This window comes from Cetorhinus maximus, unplaced genomic scaffold (assembly GCF_964194155.1).
Source record: "Cetorhinus maximus unplaced genomic scaffold, sCetMax3.hap1.1 HAP1_SCAFFOLD_488, whole genome shotgun sequence".
NCBI lineage: Eukaryota > Metazoa > Chordata > Chondrichthyes > Lamniformes > Cetorhinidae > Cetorhinus > Cetorhinus maximus.
Genome location: NW_027596430.1, coordinates 189,251 through 209,139, shown reverse-complemented (window position 1 = coordinate 209,139; position 19,889 = coordinate 189,251). Strand labels below are relative to the sequence as shown.

The 19,889-nt window shown below is 50.9% G+C and overlaps 1 protein-coding gene across 1 annotated transcript in view; it reads left to right on the top strand.

The window, feature by feature from the left end:
- Positions 1 to 19,889, top strand: part of LOC144673840 (uncharacterized) — a 118,672-nt gene that overhangs the window by 93,558 nt on the left and 5,225 nt on the right. The window contains exons 17-18 of the mRNA XM_078535482.1: positions 2,697 to 2,972; positions 6,430 to 6,705. Of these exons, the coding sequence (XP_078391608.1) occupies positions 2,697 to 2,972; positions 6,430 to 6,705 (552 nt within the window). The remainder of the gene's footprint in view (positions 1 to 2,696; positions 2,973 to 6,429; positions 6,706 to 19,889) is intronic.

The following is a 19,889-nucleotide window of genomic DNA, read 5'->3' as shown; positions in this document are numbered from 1 at the left end:
TTCTCTCTCTCTCTCTCTCTCCCTCTGGCTCCATTCCCTCTCTCTCTCTTCCTGGCTCTGCCCTCTCTCACTCTGGCACTGCCCTCTCTCTCTCTCTTTCTCTCTCTCTGACTCCCTCTCCCTCTTTCTGCCTCTCTTTCAGGCTCTGCTCTCTCTCTCTCTCTCTCTCTCCCCTCTCTTTCTCTCTCTCTCTCTCTGGCTCCACTCTATGCCTGTCTCTCCCACTGGCTCCGCTTTCTCTCTCTATCTCCCTCTCTCTATCTCTCACACTGGCTCTGCTTTCTCCAACTCTCTCTCTTGCTTTCACTCTGGCTCCGCTCTCTCTCTCTCTCTCTCTCTGTCTCCACTCTAACTCTATCTGTCTCTCACTGTGGCTAAACTTTCTCCCCTCGCTCTCTCTGTCCCCCCCCCACCCCCCTCTCTCTGGCTCCACTCTATTTCTATTTCTCTCTCACTCTGGCTCCGCTCTCTCTTTCTGTCTCTGTCTCTGGCTTCACTCTCTCTCTATCAGTCTCCCACTCTTGCTCTGTTCTCCCCCTCTCTGGCTCCTCTCTCTCTTTCCTTCGCTCTCTCTCTGGTTCCACTCTCATTATCTCTCTCGATCTCTATCACTCTCATTCTATCTCTCACTCTGGCTCTGCTCTCTCTATCTCTCTCTCTTGCTCTGTCTCTTTCTCTGGCTCCACTCAATCTCTATCAATCCCTCACTGTGGCTCAACTTTCTCTCTCTCTCTCTCGCTCACTCGCTCTATATCTGTCTCTCACTGGGGCTCCGCTCTCTCTGGCTCTGCTCTCTCTGTCTCTCTCTCTCTCCCGTTGGCTCCGTTCTCTCTCTCTCTCTCTCTCTGGCTCTGCTCTCTCTCACTCTGGCTCCACTCTCTCTCCCTATCCCTCTCATTCTATCTCTCTTTCTCTACCTCTTGCTCTCTCTCTATCTCTCTGACTCCGCTCTCTCTGACTTTGCTCTCGTTATCTCTACCTATCTCTCTCTCACTCTATATCTCACTCAAGCTCACTCTCTCTCCCTCTCTCTCTCTCCCCCACTATCTCTATCTCTCTCTCTCTCAGGGTCCGCGCTCTCTCTTTCTCCACACTCTCCCTCTCTTACTGGCTCCACTTTATCTCTATCTGTCTCTCACTGTGGCTGAACTCTCTCTCTATCTCTCTGGCTTCTCTCTCCCCCACCATCTCTATCTCTCTCTGGGTCCGCTCTCTCTCTATCTCTCTCTTTACCTGGCTCCACTCTCTTTCTCTCTACGGCTCCACCCTATCTCTATTTCTCTCTCAATCTGGCTCTGGTCTCTCTGGCTGCACTCTATGTCTCTCTCTCTTTCTCTCTCTTTCTCTCTCTCTTTCACACTCTCTCTCTGGCTTTGATGGGGACGGTGTAGAGGGAGCTTTACTCTGTATCTAACCCTGTGCTGTACCTGTCCTGGGAGTGTTTGATGGGGACGGTGTAGAGGGAGCTTTACTCTGTATCTAACCCCGTGCTGTACCTGTCCTGGGAGTGTTTGATGGGGACAGTGTAGAGGGAGATTTACTCTGTATCTAACCCCGTGCTGTACCTGTCCTGGAGTGTTTGACGGGGACAGTGTAGAGCGAGCTTTACTCTGTATCTAACCGCGTGCTGTACCTGTCCTGGAGTGTTTGATGGGGACAGTGTAGAGGGAGCTTTACTCTGTATCTAACCCCGTGCTGTACCTGTCCTGGGAGTGTTTGATGGGGACAGTGTAGAGGGAGATTTACTCTGTATATAACCCCGTGCTGTACCTGTCCTGGGAGTGTTTGATGGGGACAGTGTAGAGGGAGTTTTACTCTGTATCTAACCCCGTGCTGTACCTGTCCTGGAGTGTTTGATGGGGACAGTGTAGAGGGAGCTTTACTCTGTATCTAACCCCGCGCTGTACCTGTCTTGGGAATGTTTGATGGGGACAGTGTAGAGGGAGCTTTACTCTGTATCTAACCCCGTGCTGTACCTGTCTTGGGAATGTTTGATGGGGACAGTGTAGAGGGAGCTCTACCTCTCTCTTTCTCTCTCTGGCTCCACTCTATCTCTCTCCCTCTCTCTCTCTCCCTCACACACACACACACACACACAGTGGCTCAGCTCTCTCTCTGGCAACACTATCTCTATCTCTCTCTCAATTTGGCTCCATCCTCTCTCCCTCTATCTCTCTGGCTCCGCACTCTCTCTCTCTGTCTCTGTCTCTCTTTCTCTCCCCCTTTCTCTCTCTCGCTGGCTCCATTTTCTCTCTCTATATCTCTCCGGTCCCATTCTCCCTCTCTTTGCCTCCGCACTCTTTATCTCCCTCCCTCTCTCTCTCTGTCTTTCTGTCTGTCTCTCCCTCACACTCTCTCTCTCTCTCTCTCTCTCTCTCTCTCTCTCTGGCTCATCTCTATCTCTCTCTCTCTGACTCTGGTACCTCTCTCTCTGCCTCACTCTCTCTGGCTCATCTCTACCTCACTCTGACTCCGCTCTCTCTCTCTCTCTCTCTCTCTGGCTCAGCCCTATCTCTATCTCTCTCACTGTGGCTCCTCTCTGTCTCTAGCTCATCTCTGTCTCCAACTCTCTCACTCAGGGTCCTCTCTCTCTCCCTATGTCTCTCTCAGTGTCCACTCATTCTTGCTCCTCCTCACATTTCCTGAGACAGACAGATTTACTCTGAACCTAACACAATGCTTTCCATGATCTTCAGGAGCGACATGTGTACAGTAACAATGAGATCTTGAGGAACACTCCAGGGTTGATGAGGAAATGTCTGGAAAGAAAGTCCAAGAGCGTTCTGGAGGAATTTCAGAAGCATGTGGGAGAAAGTGAAGTGGAGCTGCTGAGGGAACTTCCTGATCTGAAAAATAAATTGCAGCAAGAAATAAAGAAATGCATTGAGGATTATACCCAAAGGTTCAAGTACAAGATTGAAGAACTAAAGGTAGAGAAGCTGAACGAGTTCAAACATTACGTGAATGAGCAGGTAAGTCCGATTCCAAAAGACCATTCGGTTTGTGAATGGAAAAATGCAAGGGGAGCTTTACTCTGAATCTAACCCCGTGCTGTACCTGTCCTGGGAGTGTTTGATGGGGACAGTGTAGAGGGAGCTTTACTCTGTATCTAACCCAGTGCTGTACCTGTCCTGGGAGTGTTTGATGGGGACAGTGTAGAGGGAGCTTTACTCTGTATCTAACCCCATGCTGTACCTGTCCTGGGAGTGTTTGTTGGGGACAGTGTAGAGGGTTATTTATTCTGTATCTCACCCCGTGCTGTACCTGTCCTGGGAGTGTTTGATGGAGACAGTGTAGAGGGAGATTTACTCTGTATCTAACCCCGTGCTGTACCTGTCCTGGGAGTGTTTGATGGGGACAGTGTAGAGGGAGCTTTACTCTGTATCTAACCCTGTGCTGTGCCTGTTCTGGGAGTGTTTGATGGGGACGGTGTAGAGGGAGCTTTACTCTGTATCTAAACCCCTGCTGTACCTGTCCTGGGAATGAATGTTGTGGTCAGTGTAGAGGGAGCTTTACTCTGTATTTATCCCATTGTGTGCCTGTCCTGGGAGTATAACATATGCATGCACACATACACACACACGCACACACACCTCTCTCTCTGGCCCCAGTCCATCTCTCTCTCTCACTGTGGCCCCATTCCATCTCTCTCTCTCACTGTGGCTGTGGCCCCAGTCCATCTGTCTCTCTCACTGTGGCCCCAGTCCATCTCTCTCTCTCACTGTGGCTGTGGCCCCAGTCCATCTCTCTCTCTCACATTGGCTGTGGCCCCAGTCCATCTCTCTCTCTCACTGTGGCTGTGGCCCCAGTCCATCTCTCTCTCTCACTGTGGCTGTGGCCCCAGTCCATCTCTCTCTCTCACTGTGGCTGTGGCCCCAGTCCATCTCTCTCTCTCACTGTGGCTGTGGCCCCAGTCCATCTCTCTCTCTCACTGTGGCTGTGGCCCCAGTCCATCTCTCTCTCTCACTGTGGCTCCACTCTATCTCTCTCTTTCTCTTTCTGGCTCCACTCTATGTCTGTCTGTCTCTCACTGTGGCTGAACTCTCTCTCTCTCTCTCTCTCTATCTCTCTGGCTTATCTCTGTCTCTCTCTCTCTCTCTTTTTCTGGCCCCACTCTATCTCTATCTGCTTCTCAATGTGGCTCAACTCTCTCTCTCTCTCCTCGCTCTTTCTCTATCTCTCTCTCTTTACCTGGCTCCGCTCTCTTTCTCTCTACAGCTCCACCCTATCTCTATTTCTCTCTCAATCTGGCTCTGGTCTCTCTGGCTCCACTCTAGGTCTGTCTCTCTGTCTATCTCTCGCACTCTCTCTGGCTCCACTCTATGTGTGTGTCTTTCTCTTTCTCACTATTTCTATCTCTCTCTCTCTGGCTTCGTGCTCTCTGACTCTGCTCTCTCTCTCTCTCTCTGGCTCCACTCTATCTCTATTTCTCTCTCACTCTAGCTCCGCTCTCCCTCACTCTCTCTCTCTCTCTCTCTCTTTCTGGCCCCACTGTACTTCTCTCTGTCTCTCAATGTGTCTCAACTCTCTCTCTACTCTCTCCCCCTCTTTCTGTCTCTCTCTGTCTGGCTTCGTGCCCATTGTCTCTCTCTCTCTCCCTTTCGGGCTCTGCTCTCTGTCTCTTTCTTTCTCTCTCTCTCTCTCTCTCCACTCTCTCTGTCACCCTCTGGCTCCACTCTATCTCTATTTCTCTCTAACTCTGGCTTTGCTCTCTTTCTCACTGGCTGCGCTCTCTCTCTATCTCCCTCTCTATCTGTCACTCTGACTCTGCTCTCTTCAACTCTCTCTCTTGCTCTCTCTCTTTCACTCAGGCTCCGCTCTCTCTCTCTCTCTCTCTCTGGCTCCACTCTATCTCTGTCTGTCTCTCACTGTGGCTGAACTTTCTTGCTCTCTCTCGCTCCTCCTTTCCCTCGCTCTCCCGCTGCCTCTCTGGCTCCGCTCTCTATCTCTGTCTCTGCCTCTGCTGTCCCTCTCTCTCCCTCTGCCTCTTGTCTCTCCCTCTCTCTGTCTGTCTCTCTCTCTCCCTGGCTCCAAGCCCTATCTCTATATATACCACTGGCTCCGCTCTCTCTCTCTGTCTGACTCTGTTCTCTCTATCTGTCTGTTGTTCTGCTCTCTCTCTCTCTCTTTCGGTCTCTCTCTCTCTAGCTCTGCTCTCTTTCTCTCTCTGTGGCTCCACTCTCTTTCTCCTTCTCTGGCTCCATTGTTCTCTGGCTTGGCTCTCTCCCTCCCTCTCTCCTTCTGTCTGACTGTCTCTGTCTGTCTGTCTGTCTCTCTCTGTCTGTCTCTCTCACACACACACACAGTGGCTGCACTTTCTCTCTCTCTCTCTGGCTCCACTCTATCTCTATCTCCCTGGCTCCGCTCTCTCTATCTCTTTCTCTGTGTCTCTCTCTCTCCCCCTGTCTCTCTCTAACCCTGTGACTCTGCTCTCTCTCCCCCTCCATCTCTGTCTCTCTCTGGCTCCACTCTATATCTATATCTCTCACACTCTGGCTCCGCTCTCTCTCTCTCTCTCTCTCTGGCTCCACTCGATCTCTGTCTCGTTCTCTCACTCTGACGCCAATCTCTCTCACTCTATCTCTCTGGTTCTGCAGTCCCTCTTTCTCTCACTCTGGCTCAGCTCCCTCTCTCCTTCTATCTCTCTGTCTCTGTCTCTCTCTGGCTCCGTGCTCTCTCTCTCTCTCTCTCTCTCTCTGTCTGTCTGTCTCACTCTGGCTCTGTTCGCACTCTCTTTCTGTCTCTTTGGTTCTGCTCTATCTCTCTCTGGCTCTGCTCTCTCTCTGTCTTCCTCTCTCCCTGCCTCTGCTCTTTCTCTCTCTGGTTCTGATCTTTCTTTCTCTCTCTCTCTCCCTCGCTGTCTCACACACGCTCTCTATCTCTCTAACCCTATGACTCCTTTCTTGCTCTCTCTTTCTGGCTCATCTCAATCTGTATCTCTTGCTCACTCTGGCTCTGCTATATCTGCTGTCTCTCTCTCTCACTCTGGCTCCATTCTCTCTGGCTCCACTCTATATCTATCTCTCCCACATTCTGTATCCGTTCTCTATCTCTCCCTCTCTCACTCTGTATCTCTCTCCCTTTCTCTCTCTCTCTCTCTCACGCTGGCACCACTCTCTCTCTCTCTCTCTCTCTCTCTCTATCTCTCTGGTTCCGCTCTCTCCCCCTCTCTGACTCCGCACCCTTTAGCTCGCTCCTTCTCGCTCTGACTCCGCTCTCTCTCTCTCTCTCTGGCTCAGCCCTATCTCTATCTCTCTCACTGTGGCTCCTCTCTGTCTCTAGCTCATCTCCGTCTCCAACTCTCTCACTCAGGGTCCTCTCTCTCTCTCTATGTCTCTCTCAGGGTCCACTCATTCTTGTTCCTCCTCACTTTTCCTGAGACAGACAGATTTACTCTGAACCTAACACAATGCTTTCCATGTTCTTCAGGAGCGACATGTGTACAGTAACAATGAGATCTTGAGGAACACTCCAGACTCGATGAGGAAGCGTCTGGAAAGTAAGTCCAAGAGCGTTCTGGAGGAATTTCAGAAGCACATGCGAGAAAGTGGAAAGGAGCTGCTGAGGGAACTTCCTGGTCTGGAATATAAATTGCAGCAAGAAATAGATAAATGCATTGAGCATTATACCCAAAGGTTCAAGAAGAAGATTGAAGAACGAAAGACGGAGATGCTGAACGAGTTCGAAAATTACGTGAATGAGCAGGTAAGTCCGATTCCAAAGGACCATTCGGTTTGTGAATGGAAAAGTGTATCTAAACCCGTGCTGTACCTGTCCTGGGAGTGTTTGATGGGGACGGTGTAGAGGGAGCTTTACTCTGTATCTAACCCCGTTCTGTACCTGTCCTGGCAGTGTTTGATGGGGACAGTGTAGAGGGAGCTTTACTCTGTATCTAACCCCGTGCTGTACCTGTCCTGGGAGTGTTTGATAGGGACGGTGTAGAGGGAGCTTTACTCAGTATCTAACCCCGTGCTGTGCCAGTCCTGGGAGTGTTTGATGGGGACAGTGTAGAGGGAGCTTTACGCTGTATATAACCCCGTGCTGTATCTGTCATGGGAGTGTTTGATGGGGACAATGTAGGGGGAGCTTTATTCTGTATCTAATCCCGTGCTGTTCCTCTCCTGGGAGTGTTTGATGGGGACGGTGTAGAGGGTGCTTTACTCTGTATCTAACCCAGTGCTGTACCTGTCCTGGGAGTGTTTGATGGGGACAGTGTAGAGGGAGCTTTACTCTGTATCTAACCCCGTGCTGTACCTGTCCTGGGAATGTTTGATGGGCACGGTGTAGAGGGAGCTTTACTCTGTATCTATCCCTGTGCTGTACCTGTCCTGTGAGTGTTTGATGGGGACGGTGTCGAGGGTGCTTTACTCTGTATCTAACCCCGAGCTGTACCTGTCCTGGGAGTGTTTGATGTGGACAATGTAGGGGGAGCTTTATTCTGTATCTAACCCCGTACTGTTCCTCTCCTGGGCGTGTTTGATGGGGACGGTGTAGAGGGAGCTTCACTCTGTATCTAACCCCGTGCTGTACCTGTCCTCGGAGTGTTTGATGGGGACGGTGTAGAGGGAGCTTTCCTCTGTATCTAACCCCGTGCTGTACCTGTTCTGGGAGTCTTTGATGGGGACACTGTAGAGGGAGCTTTACTCTGTATCTAACCCCGTGCTGTGCTTGTCCTGGGAGTGTTTGATGGGCACGGTGTAGAGGGAGATTTACTCTGCATCTAACCCCGTGCTGTACCGGTCCTGGGAGTCTTTGATGGGGACGGTGTAGAGGGAGCTTTACTCTGTATCTAACGCTGTGCTGTACCTGTCCTGTGAGTGTTTGATGGGGACGGTGTCGAGGGTGCTTTACTCTGTATCTAACCCCGAGCTGTACCTGTCCTGGGAGTGTTTGATAGAGTCGGTGTAGAGGGAGCTTTTCCCTTTATCTAACCCCGTTCTGTACCTGTCCTGGGAGTGTTTGATGGAGACAGTGCAGAGGCAGAGTTACTCTGCGTCTAACCCCCTGCTATACCTGTCCTGGGAGTGTTTGATGGGGACGGTGTAGAAGGAGCTTTACTCTGTATCTAACCCCGTGCTGTACCTGTCCTGGGAGTGTTTGATTGGGGAGGTGTAGAGGGAGCTTTACTCTGTATCTAACCCCGTGCTGTACCTGTCCTGGGAGTGTTTGATGGGGATGGTGTAGAGGTAGCCTTCCTCTGTATCTAACCCCGTGCTGTACCTGTCCTGGGAGTGTTTGATAGGGATGGTGTAGAGGGAGCTGTACTCTGTATCAAACCCCGTGCTGTACCTGTCCAGGGAGTGTTTGATGTGGACAGTGTAGAGGGAGCTTTATTCTGTATCTAACCCCGTGCCGTACCTGTCCTGGGAGTGTTCAATGGCGACAGTGTAGGGGGTACTTTACTCTGTATCTAACCCCGTGCTGTACCTATCCTGGGAGTGTTTGATGTGGACAATGTAGAGGGAGCTTTACTCTGCTTCTAACCCCGTACTGTACGTGCCCTGGGAGTGTTTGATGTGGACAGTGTAGATGTAGCTTTTCTCTATCTAAGCCCGTGCTGTACCTGTCCTGGGAGTGTTTGATGGGGACAGTGTAGAGGGAGCTTTACTCTGTATATAACCCCGTGCTGTCCCTGTCCTGGGAGCGTTTGATGGGGACAGTGTAGAGGGAGATTTACTCTGTATCTATCCCCGTGCTGTACCTATCCTGGGAGTGTTTGATGGGGAGAGTGTAGAGGGAGCTTTACTCTGTATCTAACCCCGTGCTGTACCTGTCCTGGGAGTTTTTGATGGGAACGCTGTAGAGGGAGCTTTACTCTGTATGTAACTCCGTGCTGTACCTGTCCTGGAAGTGTTTGATGGGGACAGTGTAGATGGAGCTTTAGTCTGTATCTACCTCCGTGCTGTACCTGTCCTGGGTGTGTTTGATTGGGACAGTGTAGGTGGAGCTTTACTCTGTATCTAACCCCGTGCTGAACCTGTCCTGGGATTGTTTGATGGGGACAATGTAGGGGGAGCTTTATTCTTTATCTAACCCCGTGCTGTTCCTGTCCTGGGAGTGTTTGATGGCGACAGTGTAGAGGGAGCTTTATTCTGTATCTAACCCCGTACTGTTCCTCTCCTGGGCGTGTTTGATGGGGACGGTGTAGAGGGAGCTTCACTCTGTATCTAACCCCGTGCTGTACCTGTCCTCGGAGTGTTTGATGCGGACAGTGTAGAGGGAGCTTTCCTCTGTATCTAACCCCGTGCTGTACCTGTTCTGGGAGTCTTTGATGGGGACACTGTAGAGGGAGCTTTGCTCTGTATCTAACCCCGTGCTGTGCTTGTCCTGGGAGTGTTTGATGGGCACGGTGTAGAGGGAGATTTACTCTGCATCTAACCCCGTGCTGTACCGGTCCTGGGAGTCTTTGATGGGGACGGTGTAGAGGGAGCTTTACTCTGTATCTAACGCTGTGCTGTACCTGTCCTGTGAGTGTTTGATGGGGACGGTGTCGAGGGTGCTTTACTCTGTATCTAACCCCGAGCTGTACCTGTCCTGGGAGTGTTTGATAGAGTCGGTGTAGAGGGAGCTTTTCCCTGTATCTAACCCCGTTCTGTACCTGTCCTGGGAGTGTTTGATGGAGACAGTGTAGAGGCAGAGTTACTCTGCGTCTAACCCCCTGCTATACCTGTCCTGGGAGTGTTTGATGGGGACGGTGTAGAAGGAGCTTTACTCTGTATCTAACCCCGTGCTGTACCTGTCCTGGGAGTGTTTGATTGGGGAGGTGTAGAGGGAGCTTTACTCTGTATCTAACCCCGTGCTGTACCTGTCCTGGGAGTGTTTGATGGGGATGGTGTAGAGGTAGCCTTCCTCTGTATCTAACCCCGTGCTGTACCTGTCCTGGGAGTGTTTGATAGGGATGGTGTAGAGGGAGCTGTACTCTGTATCAAACCCCGTGCTGTACCTGTCCAGGGAGTGTTTGATGTGGACAGTGTAGAGGGAGCTTTATTCTGTATCTAACCCCGTGCCGTACCTGTCCTGGGAGTGTTCAATGACGACAGTGTAGGGGGTACTTTACTCTGTATCTTACCCATGCTGTACCTGTCCTGGGAGTGTTTGATGGGGACAATGTTAGGGGATCTTTACTCTGTATCTAACCCCGTGCTGTACCTATCCTGGGAGTGTTTGATGTGGACAGTGTAGAGGGAGCTTTACTCTGCTTCTAACCCCGTACTGTACGTGCCCTGGGAGTGTTTGATGTGGACAGTGTAGATGTAGCTTTTCTCTATGTAACCCCGTGCTGTACCTGTCCTGGAAGTGTTTGATGGGGACGGTGTAGAGGGAGGTTTACTCTGTATCTAAGCCCGTGCTGTACCTGTCCTGGGAGTGTTTGATGGGGAGAGTGTAGAGGGAGCTTTACTCTGTATATAACCCCGTGCTGTCCCTGTCCTGGGAGCGTTTGATGGGGACAGTGTAGAGGGAGATTTACTCTGTATCTATCCCCGTGCTGTACCTATCCTGGGAGTGTTTGATGTGGACAGTGTAGAGGGAGCTTTACTCTGTATCTAACCCCATGCTGTACCTGTCCTGGGAGTGTTTGATGGGGAGAGTGTAGAGGGAGCTTTACTCTGTATCTAACCCCGTGCTGTACCTGTCCTGGGAGTTTTTGATGGGAACGCTGTAGAGGGTGCTTTACTCTGTATGTAACTCCGTGCTGTACCTGTCCTGGAAGTGTTTGATGGGGACAGTGTAGATGGAGCTTTAGTCTGTATCTACCTCCGTGCTGTACCTGTCCTGGGTGTGTTTGATTGGGACAGTGTAGGTGGAGCTTTACTCTGTATCTAACCCCGTGCTTAACCTGTCCTGGGATTGTTTGATGGGGACAATGTCGGGGGAGCTTTATTCTGTATCTAACCCCGTGCTGTACCTGTCCTGGGAGTATTTGATGGAGACAGTGTAGAGGGAGATTTACTCTGTATCTGACACCATGCTGTACCTGTCCTGGGAGTGTTTGATGGAGACAGTGTAGAGGGAGCTTTACTCTGTATCTAACCCCGTTCTGTACCTGTCCTGGGAGTGTTTGATGGGGACGGTGTAGAGGGAGCTTTGCTCTGTATCTAACCCCGTGCTGTACCTGTCCTGGGAGTGTTTGATGGGGACAGTGTAGAGGGAGCTTTACTCTCTATCTAACCCCGGGCTGTACCTGTCCTGGGAGTGTTTGATGGGGAAGGTGTAGAGGGAGCTTTACTCTGTATCTAACCCCGTGCTGTACCTGTCCTGGGAGTGTTTGATGGGGACTGTGTAGAGGGAGCTTTCCTCTGTATCTAACCCCGTGCTGTACCTGTCCTGGGAGTGTTTGATAGGGACGTTGTAGAGGAAGCTTTACTCTGTATCTAACCCCATACTGTACATGTCTTGGAGTGTTTGATAGGGACGTTGTAGAGGAAGCTTTACTCTGTATCTAACCCCATACTGTACATGTCTTGGAGTGTTTGATCGGGACGGTGTAGAGGGAGCTTTACTCTGTATCTAACCCCATGCTGTACCTGTCCTGGGAGTGTTTGATTGGGACAGTGTAGAGGTTGATTTGCTCTGTATCTAACCCCGAGCTGTACCTGTCTTGGGACTATTTGATAGGGACAGCGTAGAGGTAGATTTACTCTGTATCTAACCCCGTGCTGTACCTGTCCTGGGAGTGTTTGATGTGGACAGTGTAGATGGAGCTTTACTCTGTATCTACCTCCGTGCTGAACCTGTCCTGGGTGTGTTTGAATGCGACAGTGTAGGTGGAGCTTTACTCTGTATCTAACCCCGTGCTGTACCTGTCCTGGGATTGTTTGATGGGTCAGTGTAGAGGGAGGTTTACTCTATATCTAACCCCGTGCTGTTCCTATCCTGGGAGTGTTTGATGGGTCAGTGTAGAGGGAGCTCTACTCTATATCTAACCCCGTGCTGTACCTGTCCTGGGAGTGTTTGATGGGGACAATGTAGGGGGAGCTTTATTCTGTATCTAACCCCGTGCTGTTCCTCTCCTGGGCGTGTTTGATGGGGACGGTGTAGAGGGAGCTTTACTCTGTATCTAACCCCGTGCTGTACCTGTCCTGGGAGTGGTTTATGGGGACGGTGTAGAGGGAGCCTTCCTCTGTATCTAACCCCGTGCTGTAACTCTCCTGGGAGTGTTTGATAGGGACGGTGTAGAGGGAGCTGTACTCTGTATCAAACCCCGTGCTGTACCTGTCCAGGGAGTGTTTGATGTGGACAGTGTAGAGGCAGCTTTACTCTGTATCTAACCCCGTGCCGTACCTGCCCTGGCAGTGTTCGATGGCGACAGTGTTGGGGGTGCTTTACTCTGTATCTTACCCCGTGCTGTACCTGTCCTGGGAGTGTTTGATCGGAACACTGTAGGGGGATCTTTACTCTGTATCTAACCCCGTGCTGTACCTGTCCTGGGAGTGTTTGATGTGGACAGTGTAGAGGGAGCTTTACTCTGCTTCTAACCCAGTGCTGTACGTGCCCTGGGAGTGTTTGATGTGGACAGTGTAGATGTAGCTTTTCTCTGTATGTAACCCCGTGTTGTACCTGTCCTGGAAGTGTTTGAAGGGGACGGTGTAGAGGGAGGTTTACTCTGTATCTAAGCCCGTGCTGTACCTGTCCTGGGAGTGTTTGATGGGGACGGTGTAGAGGGAGCTTTACTCTGTATCTATCCCTGTGCTGTACCTGTCCTGTGAGTGTTTGATGGGGACGGTGTCGAGGGTGCTTTACTCTGTATCTAACCCCGAGCTGTACCTGTCCTGGGAGTGTTTGATAGGGTCGGTGTAGAGGGAGCTTTTCCCTGTATCTAACCCCGTTCTGTACCTGTCCTGGGAGTGTTTGATGGAGACAGTGTAGAGGCATATTTACTCTGCATCTAACCCCCTGCTGTACCTGTCCTGGGAGTGTTTGATGGGGACGGTGTAGAGGGAGCTTTACTCTGTATCTAACCCCGTGCTGTACCTGTCCTGGGAGTGTTTGATTGGGGAGGTGTAGAGGGAGCTTTACTCTGTATCTAACCCCGTGCTGTACCTGTCCTGGGAGTGTTTGATGGGGACGGTGTAGAGGGAGCCTTCCTCTGTATCTAACCCCGTGCTGTACCTATCCTGGGAGTGTTTGATAGGGACAGTGTAGAGGGAGCTGTACTCTGTATCAAACCCCGTGCTGTACCTGTCCAGGGAGTGTTTGATGTGGACAGTGTAGAGGCAGCTTTACTCTGTATCTAACCCCGTGCCGTACCTGCCCTGGGAGTGTTCGATGGTGACAGTGTTGGGGGTGCTTTACTCTGTATCTTACCCCGTGCTATACCTGTCCTGGGAGTGTTTGATCGGAACAATGTAGGGGGATCTTTACTCTGTATCTAACCCCGTGCTGTACCTATCCTGGGAGTGTTTGATGTGGACAGTGTAGAGGGAGCTTTACTCTGCTTCTAACCCCGTGCTGTACGTGCCCTGGGAGTGTTTGATGTGGACAGTGTAGATGTAGCTTTTCTCTGTATGTAACCCCGTGCTGTACCTGTCCTGGAAGTGTTTGATGGGGACGGTGTAGAGGGAGGTTTACTCTGTATCTAACCCCGTGCTATACCTGTCCTGGGGGTGTTTGATGGGGACGGTGTAGAGGGAGATTTACTCTGTATCTAACCCCGTGCTCTACCTGTCCTGGGAGTGTTTGATGGAGACAGTGCAGTGGGAGGTTTTCTCTTTATCTAACCCCGTGCTGTACCTGTCATGGGAGTTTTTGATTTGTACGGTGTAGAGGGAGCTTTACTCTGTATCTAACCCCGTGCTGTACCTGTCCTGGGTGTGTTTGATGGTGATAGTGTAGAGGGAGCTTTACTCTGTATCTAACCCCATTCTCTACCTGTCCTGGGAGTGTTTGATGGGCACATTGCAGATGTAGCTTTTCTCTGTATGTAACCCTGTGGTGTACCTGTCCTGGAAGTGTTTGACGGGGACGGTGTAGAGGGAGATTTACTCTGTATCTAACCCCGTGCTGTACCTGTCCTGGGAGTGTTTGATGGGGACGGTGTAGAGGGAACTTTACTCTATATCTAACCCTGTGCTGTACCTGTCCTGGCTGTATTTGATGGTGACAGTGTAGAGGGAGATTTACTCTGTATCTAACACCGTGCTGTACCTGTCCTGGGAGTGTTTGATGGAGACAGTGTAGAGGGAGCTTTACTCTGTATCAAACCCCGTGCTGTACCTGTCCAGGGAGTGTTTGATGTGGACAGTGTAGAGGGAGCTTTACTCTGCATCTAACCCCGTGCCGTGCCTTTCCTGGGAGTGTTCGATGGCGACAGTGTAGGGGGTACTTTACTCTGTATCTTACCCCGTGCTGTACCTGTCCTGGGAGTGTTTGATGGGGACAATGTAGGGGGATCTTTACTCTGTATCTAACCCCGTTCTGTACCTGTCCAAGGAGTGTTTGATGGGGCCGGTGTAGGGCGTGCTTTACTCTGTATCTAACCCCGTGCTGTTCCTGTCCTGGGAGTGTTTGATGGCGACAGTGTAGAGGGAGCTTTACGCTGTATCTAACCCCATGCTGTACCTGTCCTGGGAGTGTTTGATGGGGACAATGTAGGGGGAGCTTTATTCTGTATCTAACCCCGTGCTGTACCTATCCTGGGAGTATTTGATGGAGACAGTGTCGAGGGAGATTTACTCTGTATCTAACCCTGTGCTGTACCTGTCCTGGGAGTCTTTGATGGGGACACTGTAGAGGGAGCTTTACTCTGTATCTAACCCCGTACTGTACCTGTCCTGTGAGTGTTTGAATGGGACGGTGTAGAGGGTGCTTTACTCTGTATCTAACCCCGAGCTGTACCTGTCCTGGGAGTGTTTGATGTGGACTGTGTAGAGGGAGCTTTATTCTGTATCTAACCCCGTGCCGTACCTGTCCTGGGAGTGTTCGATGGGGACAGTGTATGGGGAGCTTTACTCTTTATCTAACCCCGTGCTGTACCTGTCCTGGAAGTGTTTGATGTGGACAGTGTAGAGGGAGCTTTACTCTGCTTCTAACCCAGTGCTGTACGTGCCCTGGGAGTGTTTGATGTGGACAGTGTAGATGTAGCTTTTCTCTGTATGTAACCCCGTGTTGTACCTGTCCTGGAAGTGTTTGAAGGGGACGGTGTAGAGGGAGGTTTACTCTGTATCTAAGCCCGTGCTGTACCTGTCCTGGGAGTGTTTGATGGGGACGGTGTAGAGGGAGCTTTACTCTGTATCTATCCCTGTGCTGTACCTGTCCTGTGAGTGTTTGATGGGGACGGTGTCGAGGGTGCTTTACTCTGTATCTAACCCCGAGCTGTACCTGTCCTGGGAGTGTTTGATAGGGTCGGTGTAGAGGGAGCTTTTCCCTGTATCTAACCCCGTTCTGTACCTGTCCTGGGAGTGTTTGATGGAGACAGTGTAGAGGCATATTTACTCTGCATCTAACCCCCTGCTGTACCTGTCCTGGGAGTGTTTGATGGGGACGGTGTAGAGGGAGCTTTACTCTGTATCTAACCCCGTGCTGTACCTGTCCTGGGAGTGTTTGATTGGGGAGGTGTAGAGGGAGCTTTACTCTGTATCTAACCCCGTGCTGTACCTGTCCTGGGAGTGTTTGATGGGGACGGTGTAGAGGGAGCCTTCCTCTGTATCTAACCCCGTGCTGTACCTATCCTGGGAGTGTTTGATAGGGACAGTGTAGAGGGAGCTGTACTCTGTATCAAACCCCGTGCTGTACCTGTCCAGGGAGTGTTTGATGTGGACAGTGTAGAGGCAGCTTTACTCTGTATCTAACCCCGTGCCGTACCTGCCCTGGGAGTGTTCGATGGTGACAGTGTTGGGGGTGCTTTACTCTGTATCTTACCCCGTGCTATACCTGTCCTGGGAGTGTTTGATCGGAACAATGTAGGGGGATCTTTACTCTGTATCTAACCCCGTGCTGTACCTATCCTGGGAGTGTTTGATGTGGACAGTGTAGAGGGAGCTTTACTCTGCTTCTAACCCCGTGCTGTACGTGCCCTGGGAGTGTTTGATGTGGACAGTGTAGATGTAGCTTTTCTCTGTATGTAACCCCGTGCTGTACCTGTCCTGGAAGTGTTTGATGGGGACGGTGTAGAGGGAGGTTTACTCTGTATCTAACCCCGTGCTATACCTGTCCTGGGGGTGTTTGATGGGGACGGTGTAGAGGGAGATTTACTCTGTATCTAACCCCGTGCTCTACCTGTCCTGGGAGTGTTTGATGGAGACAGTGCAGTGGGAGGTTTTCTCTTTATCTAACCCCGTGCTGTACCTGTCATGGGAGTTTTTGATTTGTACGGTGTAGAGGGAGCTTTACTCTGTATCTAACCCCGTGCTGTACCTGTCCTGGGTGTGTTTGATGGGGACAGTGTAGAGGGAGCTTTACTCTGTATCTAACCCCATGCTGGACCTGTCCTGGGAGTGTTTGATGGGGACGGTGCAGAGGGAGGTTTTCTCTTTATCTAACCCCGTGCTGTACCTGTCCTGGAAGGGTTTGATGAGGACGGTGTAGAGGGAGGTTTACTCTATATCTAACCCCGTGCTGCACCTGTCCTTGGAGTGTTTGATTGGGACGGTGTAGAGGGAGCTTTACCCTCTATCTAACCCCATTCTCTACCTGTCCTGGGAGTGTTTGATGGGCACATTGCAGATGTAGCTTTTCTCTGTATGTAACCCTGTGCTGTACCTGTCCTGGAAGTGTTTGACGGGGACGGTGTAGAGGGAGATTTACTCTGTATCTAACCCCGTGCTGTACCTGTCCTGGGAGTGTTTGATGGGGACGGTGTAGAGGGAGCTTTACTCTATATCTAACCCTGTGCTGTACCTGTCCTGGCTGTATTTGATGGTGACAGTGTAGAGGGAGATTTACTCTGTATCTAACACCGTGCTGTACCTGTCCTGGGAGTGTTTGATGGAGACAGTGTAGAGGGAGCTTTACTCTGTATCAAACCCCGTGCTGTACCTGTCCAGGGAGTGTTTGATGTGGACAGTGTAGAGGGAGCTTTACTCTGCATCTAACCCCGTGCCGTACCTTTCCTGGGAGTGTTCGATGGCGACAGTGTAGGGGGTACTTTACTCTGTATCTTACCCCGTGCTGTACCTGTCCTGGGAGTGTTTGATGGGGACAATGTAGGGGGATCTTTACTCTGTATCTAACCCCGTTCTGTACCTGTCCAAGGAGTGTTTGATGGGGCCGGTGTAGGGCGTGCTTTACTCTGTATCTAACCCCGTGCTGTTCCTGTCCTGGGAGTGTTTGATGGCGACAGTGTAGAGGGAGCTTTACGCTGTATCTAACCCCATGCTGTACCTGTCCTGGGAGTGTTTGATGGGGACAATGTAGGGGGAGCTTTATTCTGTATCTAACCCCGTGCTGTACCTATCCTGGGAGTATTTGATGGAGACAGTGTCGAGGGAGATTTACTCTGTATCTAACCCTGTGCTGTACCTGTCCTGGGAGTCTTTGATGGGGACACTGTAGAGGGAGCTTTACTCTGTATCTAACCCCGTACTGTACCTGTCCTGTGAGTGTTTGAATGGGACGGTGTAGAGGGTGCTTTACTCTGTATCTAACCCCGAGCTGTACCTGTCCTGGGAGTGTTTGATGTGGACTGTGTAGAGGGAGCTTTATTCTGTATCTAACCCCGTGCCGTACCTGTCCTGGGAGTGTTCGATGGGGACAGTGTATGGGGAGCTTTACTCTTTATCTAACCCCGTGCTGTACCTGTCCTGGAAGTGTTTGATGGGGACAGTGTAGAGGGAGCCTTATTCTGTATCTTACCCCGTGCTGTACCTGTCCTGGGAGTGTTTGATGGGGACGGTGTAGAGGGAGCTTTACTCTCTATCTAACCCTGTGCTGTACCTGTCCTGGGAGTCTTTGTTGGGGACGGTGTAGTGCGGGCTTTATTCTGTATCTAACCCCGTGCTGTACCTGTCTTGGGAGTGTTTGATGGGGACGATGTAGGGGGATCTTTATTCTGTATCTAACCCCGTGCTGTTCCTGTCTGGGAGTGTTTGATGGAGACAGTGCAGAGGGTGGTTTTCTCTTTATCTAACCCCGTGCTGTACCTGTCATGGGAGCTTTTGATTTGTACTGTGTAGAGGGAGCTTTACTCTGTATCTAACCCCGTGCTCTACCTGTCCTGTGAGTGTTTGATGGGGACAGTGTAGAGCGAGCTTTACTCTGTATCTAACCCCGTGCTGTACCTATCCTGGGAGTGTTTGATGTGGACAGTGTAGAGGGAGCTTTACTCTGCTTCTAACCCCGTTCTGTGCGTGCCCTGGGAGTGTTTGATGTGGGCAGTGTAGATGTAGCTTTTCTCTATGTAACCCCGTGCTGTACCTGCCCTGGAAGTGTTTGTTGGTGACGGTGTAGAGGGAGGTTTACTCTGTATCTAACCCCGTGCTGTACCTGTCCTGGGAGTGTTTGATGGGGACAGTGTAGAGGGAGCTTTACTCTGTATATTACTCCGTGCTGTCCCTGTCCTGGGAACGTTTGATGGGGACAGTGTAGAGGGAGATTTACTCTGTATCTATCCCCGTGCTGTACCTATCCTGGGAGTGTTTGATGTGGACAGTGTAGAGGGAGCTTTACTCTGTATCTAACCCCATGCTGTACCTGTCCTGGGAGTGTTTGATGGGGACAGTGTAGATGGAGCTTTAGTCTGTATCTACCTCCGTGCTGTACCTGTCCTGGGTGTGTTTGATTGGGACAGTGTAGGTGGAGCTTTACTCTGTATCTAACCCTGTGCTGAACCTGTCCTGGGATTGTTTGATGGGGACAATGTAGGGGGAGCTTTATTCTGTATCTAACCCCGTGCTGTTCCTGTCCTGGGAGTGTTTGATGGCGACAGTGTAGAGGGAGCTTTACTCTGTATCTAACCCCGTGCTGTACCTGTCCTGGGAGTGTTTGATGGGTACAATGTAGGGGGAGCTTTATTCTGTATCTAACCCCGTGCTGTTCCTCTCCTGGGCGTGATTGATGGGCACAGTGTAGATGGAGTTTCACTCTGTATCTAACCCCTTGCTGTACCTGGCCTGGGAGTGTTTGATGGGGACGGTGTAGAGGGAGCTTTACTCTGTATATAACCCCGTGCTGTACCTGTCCTGGGAGTATTTGATGGAGACAGTGTAGAGGGAGATTTACTCTGTATCTAACCCTGTGCTGTACCTGTCCTGGGAGTCTTTGATGGGGACACTGTAGAGGGAGCTTTACTCTGTATCTAACCCCGTACTGTACCTGTCCTGGGGGTGTTTGATTGGCACGGTGTAGAGGGAGATTTATTCTTTATCTAACCCCGTGCTGTACCTGTCCTGGGAGTGTTTGATGGGGACAGTGTAGAGGTAGATTTACTCTGTATCTAACCCCGTGCTGTACCTATCTTGGGACTATTTGATAGGGACAGTGTAGAGGTAGATTTACTCTGTATCTAACCCCGTGCTGTACCTGTCTTGGGAGTGTTTGATGGGGACGGTGTAGTGGGAGCTTTACTCTGCATCTAACCCCGTGCTGTTCCTGTCCTGGGAGTGTTTGATGGGGACAATGTTGAGGGTGCTTTACTCTGTATCTAACCCCGTGCTGTACCTGTCCTGTGAGTGTTTGATGGGGACAGTGTAGAGGATGCTTTACTCTGTATCTAACCCCGAGCTGGACCTGTCCTGGGAGTGTTTGATAGGGTCGGTGTAGAGGGAGCTTTACCCTGTATCTAACCCCGTTCTGTACCTGTCCAGGGAGTGTTTGGTGTGGACAGTGTAGAGGGAGCTTTACTCTGTATCTACCCCCATGCCGTACCTGTGCTGGGAGTGTTCGATGGCGACAGTGTAGGGGGTGCTTTACTCTGTATCTTACCCCGTGCTCTACCTGTCCTGGGAGTGTTTGAT